The 9,663-nt window shown below is 39.0% G+C and overlaps 1 protein-coding gene, 1 long non-coding RNA gene and 1 pseudogene across 3 annotated transcripts; 2 read left to right on the top strand and 1 right to left on the bottom strand.

Annotated features, from left to right (window-relative positions):
* Positions 1 to 3,407: 3,407 nt before the first annotated feature.
* LOC310715601 (serum amyloid P-component pseudogene) lies at positions 3,408 to 4,263 on the top strand (annotated as a pseudogene). Its single transcript, XR_014538239.1, has 2 exons — positions 3,408 to 3,465; positions 3,576 to 4,263. The product of XR_014538239.1 is annotated as a serum amyloid P-component pseudogene (transcript).
* Positions 4,264 to 5,511: 1,248 nt separating this feature from the next.
* On the top strand, positions 5,512 to 8,733 carry rnaseh2a (ribonuclease H2, subunit A). Its single transcript, XM_083522555.1, has 8 exons — positions 5,512 to 6,071; positions 6,167 to 6,238; positions 6,688 to 6,814; positions 6,918 to 7,005; positions 7,583 to 7,720; positions 7,810 to 7,897; positions 8,126 to 8,249; positions 8,419 to 8,733. Exons 1-8 carry the CDS (start codon positions 5,945 to 5,947, stop codon positions 8,573 to 8,575), a joined length of 921 nt encoding a protein of 306 aa, XP_083378681.1. The 5' UTR covers positions 5,512 to 5,944; the 3' UTR covers positions 8,576 to 8,733.
* LOC310715865 lies at positions 6,909 to 7,284 on the bottom strand. Its single transcript, XR_014530424.1, has 2 exons — positions 7,189 to 7,284; positions 6,909 to 7,133 (listed from the first exon to the last, which is right to left on the bottom strand). It is a non-coding gene; the product is annotated as an uncharacterized lncRNA (long non-coding RNA).
* Positions 8,734 to 9,663: the final 930 nt, after the last annotated feature.

The raw sequence follows: 9,663 nt of genomic DNA, 5'->3' as shown, positions 1-9,663 counted from the left end.
GAAAAAGATTTGATGCTGTAATTGATGCCAAAGGTGCTTCAACAAAGTATTGAGAAAAGGCTGTTGTAATAATGACAACTAATTTTGACAATTACCTTGTGCCCAATACATTACTATACAGTATATACAGTGAGGAAAATAAGGATTTGAACACTCTGCTATTTTGCAAGTTCTCCCACTTAGAAATCATGGAGGGGTCTGAAATTGTCATCGTAGGTGCATGTCCACTGTGAGAGACATAATCTAAAAAAAAAAATCCAGAAATCACAATGTATGATTTTTAAACTATTTATTTGTATGATACAGCTGCAAATAAGTATTTGAACACCTGAGAAAGTCAATGTTAATATTTGGTACAGGAGCCTTTGTTTGCAATTACAGAGGTCAAACGTTTCCTGTAGATTTCACCAGGTTTGCACACATTGCAGGAGGGATTTTGGCCCACTCCTCCACACAGATCTTCTCTAGATCAGTCAGGTTTCTGGCCTGTCGCTGAGAAACACGGAGTTTAAGCTCCCTCCAAAGATTCTCTATTGAGTTTAGGTCTGGAGACTGGCTAGGCCACGCCAGAACCTTGATATGCTTCCTACAGAGCAACTCCTTGGTTATCCTGGCTGTGTGCTTCGGGTCATTGTCATGTTGGAAGACCCAGCCTCGACCCATCTTCAATGCTCTAACTGAGGGAAGGAGGTTATTCCCCAAAATCTCGCAATACATGGCCCCGGTCATCCTCTCCTTAATACAGTGCAGTTGCCCTGTCCCATGTGCAGAAAAACACCCCCAAAGCATGATGCTACCACCCCCATGCTTCACAATAGGGATGGTGTTCTTGGGATGGTACTCATCATTCTTCTTCCTTCAAACACGTTTAGTGGAATTATAACCCAAAAGTTCTATTTTGGTCTCATCTAACCACATGACTTTCTCCAATGACTCCTCTGGATCATCCAAATGATCATTGGCAAACTTAAGACGTGCCTGGACATGTGCTGGTTTAAGCAGGGGAACCTTCCGTGCCATGCATGATTTCAAACCATGACGTCTTAGTGTATTACCAACAGTAACCTTGGAAACGGTGGTCCCAGCTCTTTTCAGGTCATTGACCAGCTCCTCCCGTGTAGTTCTGGGCTGATTTCTCACCTTCCTTAGGATCATTGAGACCCCACAAGGTGAGATCTTGCATGGAGCCCCAGTCCGAGGGAGATTGACAGTCATGTTTAGCTTCTTCCATTTTCTAATGATTGCTCCAACAGTGGACGTTTTTTAACCAAGCTGCTTGGCAATTTCCCCGTAGCCCTTTCCAGCCTTGTGGAGGTGTACAATTTTGTCTCTAGTGTCTTTGGACAGCTCTTTGGTCTTGGCCATGTTAGTAGTTGGATTCTTACTGATTGTATGGGGTGGACAGGTGTCTTTATGCAGCTAACGACTTTAAACAGGTGCATCTAATTTAGGATAATAAATGTAGTGGAGGTGGACATTTTAAAGGCGGACTAACAGGTCTATGAGGGTCAGAATTCTAGCTGATAGACAGGTGTTCAAATACTTATTTGCAGCTGTTTCATACAAATAAATAGTTTAAAAATCATATATTGTGATTTCTGGATTTTTATTTTTAGATTATGTCTCTCACAGTGGACATGCACCTACGATGACAATTTCAGACCCCTCCATGATTTCTAAGTGGGAGAACTTGGAAAATAGCCGGGTGTTCAAATCCTTTTTTTCCTCACTGTATATAGTTACTCTTGAGCAATAAACAGTTAAACTCAACTTTAGGTCTGCTCACTGTTTGACCGCAGTCCATACCCAACAGACACGTTTAATCATCACACACTTTGACAACAACAAATAACTCATCAGACAATCAGCTTGTTACACAACAAGATACAACAACAAAACAACACAAAACTGGGTCTGTACTGACCTGACCAGGGCCCCCCATCACTACTACACAAGCTAATTTTGCTAGCCAAAACGACAATTATCACGTTTTTCCACCTAATCCATTAACCAGCCAGCCCACCAGCATTATCCACAGGGATTTTTCCCCATCCATACACTCGTCTGTACAGACTTATTCAAAACTGTTCCTCATTACGTCTGGATATGCTCTTTACATTATGGGACCATATGGGGACCTCCTTCACACACCTGGACTCGACCCCGGACCTGCAACTTTATAACCTCCGGTATCATATCGCAAATAGATCATGTGAGAACTCTGCCATTTTACTGGCAGCAGTTATTTAATATTTGTTCGTTTCACAACCAACAACTATATCACCCCCCCTTTATATTGATATCCTTTACCTCGGGGCCAGCTACCTCTGCCCTCCCCAGGGTCGTCCCACTAACCACTATACCACTAACTAAACAGACTTTAAGTATAACAGGTGTGTGTTTACCTTTTTCTGTAACTGCACATTGTAAGTTCAACTTTTTCTCCCAACCTTTGAATCGTTGCACCAGTTCAATGCAACTTTATTTGTGTATCGCTTTCAAAATTGTCCTCAAACAGAAAAAAAAAAAATTGTAAATATTAATTTTAATGCCATAAATTACTTAAAGAAGTCCTAGAAGGCCATGCATGATAATAATTTTTTCTTTATAGTTTTGTCATTATCACAACATAATTTGTTTATGTTTTTGACATAACAAAGTTGTTTTCTTGTTTTCTTGTTTTTTACATTTTATTGAATATTTAATTTTCTAAAGATATTATCTACTTAACTGTTAAACTTATTTTTATATACTTAAATAAATGTCTTCATTCCTTCCATCCTTCATTCATTTATTTATTCTTGGAGCGGGACATAAAACTCTAACGAAACCATAGTGCTAGCATTAGCCGTTAATCTTTCCTGGTTAAATCTATAATAGTATTATATATAATTCTATATATTACACTATTATATAATAATGCACTCAAAATTCAGAGCAGAGATTAAACACACTTGCTGTCAGCCACTTAATATGTTCTCAGATTGTAACAATGTTTTACACATCAAAAGAATTGTAATATGTAATTACATTTTATTATATATATATATATATATATATATATATATATATATATATATATATATATATATATATATATATATATATATGCTTATGTGAATATATGTACTTTAATATTTATATACATGAAGCACTTTTCATACTGTATCTTAGAATGACTTTAAATTAACTTTAAATGCAGAACTACTTATAGATGATCCTGGTTATGGCTGCAGATGTGAATTGGAAAATCTTATCCACATCCAGTTCAAGGACTGAGAGCAGAGACAGGACAAAGGTAGAGTGTTTTCAAACATTATGGTTAATCAATAACATAAAATACACATAAATACAGAACAGACTCCAGAGCATGGATATGTAGACTGAGACGTCGACTCGATTACAAGATGAAGATGCTCGCGCTCTTTATATCCCTGTTTCTCCTCGCTGCAGCTGAAAAACAAGGTAAGATCATAAAATCATAAGAATCATTGAACCATAAGAATCATATATGAAGGTAAGCTGTTGAATTTTATAAGAAGAATAAAACAAATCTAATTATTGTATATTTAAAGATCTTTCAGGTAAAATGTTCACATTTCCTGTGACATCAAATCGACACTATGTGAGTCTCAATCCTGAACTGAAAAACTCCAACTTAACGGCGGTTACCGTGTGACTGCGTGCCTTCTCCGACCTTCCCCGAAGCCAGAGCCTTTTTTCACTTGAGCTGCCATCAACTCATAACGCTTTCTTGATTTTCAAGCCGAAACATGGAGCGTATAAGTTGCATGTGGAAGGACAGAGTGTGGAGTTCTGGGGCCTGCCGGATGAACTCAATGCCTGGAATTCGTTGTGTGCTACATGTAATGGGAAAACAGGACTCGGGCAGCTGTGGGTGAATGGAAAACCGAGCGTACGAAAAGGACTCTCTCGTGGAGGCTTTTTAAATGGTACTCCAAAAATCGTTTTGGGTCAACAGCAAGATAATTACAGTGGAGGATTTCAGGGCACCCAGTCATTTGTAGGGATGTTGACTGATGTTCATATGTGGGACTCTGTTCTGGCTCTTGATCAGATTGCAAAGTATTCGTATGGTGGAGAGTTTCAACCGGGAAACATTCTCAATTGGAGCTCTTTAGATTTTAGTAAAAATGGGTACGTGATTACTGAGTGTTCAAAACCGACTGTACAACTCAAACTTAATGATTAGTTTAAAGGTGTAATACAATGAAATGCCATTTAATATGAAGCATGAACAGATGAAAATAAGATGTATAATGTGCAAAAATAAAACAACATGCATTAATCAAATGTGTGGCTTTTCTTTAAGTGTTTGTTGAACAAATTTGACCAAATATGAAAAAGTACCTTAAAGATATAAATAGTGTGTGTGTGTGTGTGTGTTTGGTAAATATACAGTATACAGCTGGCAATAAGTACATAAATTTGGTTCATGGAAAATTTCATGGAGCTTTTCCGTAGACGAGATTACCACATTGCTATTCTGTGTGAGAATAATAATAATTTCATTAAATAAATATTTTCCTATAACCTACTGTAAGCAGCCACTGTGGAGGGACTTTTTAAATGCACTATACATATACAGTAATCCCTCGCTTAACCGCGGTTCCAATCTCACACTCACGGTTTATCGCAGAATTGCATTTGCCACATAACTAACTTGTTTGGCTGATTTTCCCTGGCTCTGACTTAGAGCACGATAGACCAAAAAACTTGTTTTTATGGAGTTGTATGTTGAAATAATGAAATGTATTAATTTAAATATAAATACTATATTCTTGCTAATGTTTTCTGTGTGTCCTGTTCTGTCAAGTCAAGTCAAGTTTATTTCGATAGCACTTTTCACAACAGACATTGTCTCAAAGCAGCTTTACAGAAATCAACAGTCAAGGTGAATAGTGTGCATTTATCCCTGATGAGCGGCCGTGGCGACTGTCCTGTGTGTTCTGTGCGCACTTTATGTAGTCCTTAGCCCTGTATTTCCTGTTTCTGTGATTGTTGTTTAATGTAGCATCAGGGTTCTGGAGGAATGTTGTTTCATTTCACTGTGTACTGCGTCAGCTATATATGGTTGAAATGACAATAAAAGCTTCTTGACTTGACTTGATTCGACTTAAAGCGTGTGGGAGGATGATTTAAGGCTACTGCAGTAAAGGGGGATTACTGTATATATATATATATATATATATATATATATATATATATATATATATATATATATATATATATATATACCGTGCACCAAGGACATGTGTGCAACCTTAAGTGCAAAAATAAATAAACATGACACAGTAGAGATCATTTAAATGTTTAATTAAATAGATTGCCTGCTGTATAACACCCACAGAGTCAAACTTTGCCAGTTACAGGTCAGATATAATGGATCAGACGCCAGCTACCCACTGGTACCAGCATGGGAAGGCAATCGGCGCTTGAAGATGACATCATGGGCATGTTTCCCGCGCATGGGTGTTTCAACCAATCACAGCGCGCTTCCCTGCCTTCCTTCATGGCTGTAGCAGGAAGGACCTAGTCTGTCAGATTAGCTTTATATTTCGCCTATTCTTTTTATTTTATACCTTTTTGACAAACGAGTGATAAACCGCTACAGATATATATGTGCATGTAGAGTATATTTTGGGTTGGCGTTTATTTAATGCTTTTTTTTTTTAACGCCTTGCAGGTATATATTTAGCAAGAGCACTTCAAGAAGGCTGTGTCTCTAATAGGTTCTGTTTGGGCCGCTAGTGCACTAGATAGGGCGCGGACGCCATTTATAGGGCGCTTACATAGGGAGCGTGCAGCGATTTGGGATTCGGCCCGGCTTTTTTTTTTTTTCTTTTCTAGGACGTGAACAGTTAGATTTGAGCTCCCGTTCGTGTCAGATATCAGATCTAGATCAGATTTTGGAGCCCCAGTCATGGATTTGAAGGACTTTGAGGCGGATAATTCGGTCAGTTGTAGGTTGTCCTCTCCTGTCCCTGACTTGTGCAGGACTGAAGACTGCTGTCTGGGTATTGATGAGGCAGGAAGAGGTCCAGTTCTGGGTCAGGCTCAAGTTCATTCCTTAACTCTGTATGGTGTTTTGTTATTTTTATTTTATAGCTGTTGCATTGTTCGATTTCTTCTGTGATTCCTTCAGGTCCCATGGTGTATGGAATCTGTTTCTGTCCTGTATCCAAAAAGGAGGATTTGAAGAACCTGAAAGTCGCAGGTCAGCATTATGACTCAAATGAGGCATGTATATTATCATTTCTGATCCCAGAGATGTTAGGAAGCTGGAATCAGACATGATAAAGCACCCCCTGGAGCACAGAGGGCTTAGGGGCCTTGTTTAAGGGCCCCAAGAGTGACAGCTTGGCAGTGCCGGGACTCGAACCCCCGACCTTCTGAAAATTCCAGCTTTAGCTCTGGTCCTTTTACAAAGTGCTGAGACTGGAGACTCCTTCCACCTTCTCAGTGAACATGTCTTAGGAGAACTTTTCATCATATTTCATCAACACATTCTAATTAGTCCAAAACAACACCACATTTCAAACAGTTCCGTCTCTGTGTAACCTGTTACCATGGAAACGTTAGCGCAAAATTGAATGCGCGCATTAATTGAATAATTGAATTTAATTAATCTCCAGGTTTATTTATTTCTGCTGATCTCGTGTCCAGACTCGAAGACGCTGAGCGAGGCAGAAAGAGAGAGTCTGTTTCTGAAGCTGGACAAGGCAAAGAGCTACGTGGGCTGGGCTCTTCAGATTCTTTCACCCAATACCATCTCAACCAGCATGTTACAGAGGTACACACACACACACACACACACACACGTCACAATAGTGCTTCTGTGTGTGGTGCATTAAAACTGCAATGTCGTCATTTTTTTCTTCTCGTCCCTCGTTCAGGGCGAAGTACAATTTAAACGCTTTGTCTCACGATGCCGCTATCGGACTGGTGCAGTACGCGCTGGACTGCGGAGTGCAGCTCAAAGAGGTCGGAAACACACGTCTGAGACGTCTCAGGAAGAGGAACAGCTGATTTGTGTATCTTGTACACCAGGGATGGGCAACTTTCATAGTGATGAAGATCAGCAGCATTTTGTTCTCCTTCATCCCAAGTGCCTAGATTATTAATCCAGACTAACTCATCTTTTACATCGTTCTTTTTTCAACGTACAAGTAATGCACAGAGTTTATGCTCAACAAATGTACAAAGACCTGATTAGTAGCCAGGAGAACATTCTCAAAACTACCTTCAGAGAACAGTTAGAAGTGCTACATAAAACCGTTATTAAATGGGATAGTTCCCCCCTGACCCCCTGAAAAATCTATCATTTACTCTCCCATATGTGGATCCAAACCTGTATGAGTTTCTCTCTTCTGCCTTTTTAAAATCTTACATTGAGTTAAACCTGCAGAAACCCTGATTTGCTGATACTACGGGTCTCCAGTTGCCCATCCCTGATATACAGAATGCTGCTCGATTCCTAAAAGCCTTCCTTACTGACCCTTACATCACTCAGATTTCAGGAAGCTGTTAAATGAGTGTGTGTGTGTGTGTGTTTGGTCAGGTGTTCGTGGACACCGTAGGCCCGGCGGAGAAGTACGAGGGGAAGCTGTCTCAGCGTTTTCCCGGGGTGCAGGTGACCGTACGGCCCAAAGCCGACTCGCTCTTTCCCATCGTCAGTGCCGCCAGCATTTGCGCTAAGGTCAGAAATACACACGAAAGTCACACTGATAGTATACGTTACTGCGGCCTATAACATCTGGGTTTAGCATTGAAATCTGATTAACGCAGGTGGCTCGAGATCATGCGGTGAAAGACTGGAAGTTTGCAGAAGATCTAGGGGATGTGGATAACGATTACGGCTCTGGATACCCTAACGGTGAGGACACGTCTATATTATTAATATATTACTATGTACTAAACTTTTATTGGATGTTTATATTCACTTAAGAAGGTCGGTGCTTCCTGTTACCATGTTACAAAACTAGACTCAACGTTTTGATACCACCTCGTTCTGTAACGCATGTGTGACAAAAACGTGCTGATTATGTAGTTACAGGAAGGTCCTCGTAATGCTGGTTAAACGTGTCTCTGTGTGTGTTTTCAGACCCGAAGACTAAGAGCTGGCTGCTGAAGTATTTGGACCCAGTTTTTGGTTATCCACAGTTTGTACGTTTCAGCTGGAGCACAGCACAGACTCTACTCGACAGCAAAGCGGTCCCGGTGCACTGGTAAGTCCACCAGCAGGGGGCGGAGTTGTGCCATGTGGGGTGACTGAGAGCTTACAGGGATTTTACGTCGGTGCTGTAATCAGATACTATGAATATTTATCAGAGAGAGTTTCTCGTGTGTGTGTGTGTGTGTGTGTGTGTGTGTGTGTGTGTGTGTGTGTGTGTTTAGGGACGATGACGAGGACGGAGAGAAAGCAGCAGCTCGGCAGAACAACACGTCCGTGCTGTCGTACTTCAGCCGCAGCAAACCCGCCATCGACACACACACACGAGACCCACACCGCTTCTTCACCGAGCGCAGATTACAGAGCATCGACACACTCTAAACACACACATACACACAGATTCGTAATGCGCACACACACACACACACACACACACACACAAATTGTCGACTGTAAAGCAACTCTGTGAAGGTTTTCTTTAAAAATTGTTGTATTTTTATAGCAATTTTCATTTTCAAGCAATAAAATGTGGATTTTTTTACATTGTTTTCACGTGTTTGTATTATTGTTTGTGTTTATGGAGATTGGATGCTCTTGTGGATAGTGTTAGTACATCACACAAATACAGAAATGATTCATTATTCCTTTGCTAAAGCTTTTTAAAAAGGATGTTATGTAGTGAATAAGACTCCTGGGATGTGCAACAGGGCAGTGTTTATGATTCGGGTGTATAGAGGAGATTATCCACAGAGGAGTTAAATTAATGCTTTTATCACTCTACATGTAATGAAAGTCAATATTGTAATATTCGGACATACTGTACTTTGTAATGAGACTTAAATCTGCTTAACCTTTTTTTTGTATAAATAAATTGTAACTAAAATGTCAAATTAGGATGTTTTAACACGTATAACTGCTAGTAAAGGTCAGGACTATTTTTCTATATAGTGAATGTAGTAGCTCAATTATAAATGGTGTTCGATTTGTAATCTGAAAGAAATCTAATCGTAGCATCATCTAATTTCTCTGTTGGACCCTTAATCCTAAACTGCTCAATTGTTTAAATTTTTTAAATTATAATAAAGATAATATTTGCTTTATATAAGGGCGTCTGGAAATATACAATAGTATTGGCTAATTTCTAATATTATGTAAATTATTTACATTACACAGAATTATGACTTTATTCCTGAAAAATGTTTTTTTTTATATTACTTCATTTATACATTCTTTTTTTTTTTCGATTTTTTTTGGTTGTTGCTTTAAATCATGATACTAAAATGCTTTTGTACATTGTAATTTTGAACCGATTTTTCTTTTGCTAGTTTTGTTGTTTCTTGTATTATTTATTATAATAATAATTATTATTATTATTTGTGCATTCAAAAAGCCCGTGAAATTGCATCAAGAAATACAGAACAACACGAAATGTATCAATTTATAAAATAAATGTATTGATTACGAATTAT

Source organism: Silurus aristotelis, assembly GCF_946808225.1.
Source record: "Silurus aristotelis genome assembly, chromosome: 20".
Lineage (NCBI taxonomy): Eukaryota > Metazoa > Chordata > Actinopteri > Siluriformes > Siluridae > Silurus > Silurus aristotelis.
This window is presented reverse-complemented; position numbering and strand designations above follow the sequence as displayed.

Bases quoted from the DNA above. Each gene is read 5' to 3' on its own strand.
- rnaseh2a (XM_083522555.1), top strand. From the start codon at position 5,945: ATGGATTTGAAGGACTTTGAGGCGGATAATTCGGTCAGTTGTAGGTTG. The intron at 7,898-8,125 runs GTGAGGACACGT...GTGTGTTTTCAG, and splicing joins CGGCTCTGGATACCCTAACG to ACCCGAAGACTAAGAGCTGG. The intron at 8,250-8,418 runs GTAAGTCCACCA...GTGTGTGTTTAG, and splicing joins AAAGCGGTCCCGGTGCACTG to GGACGATGACGAGGACGGAG.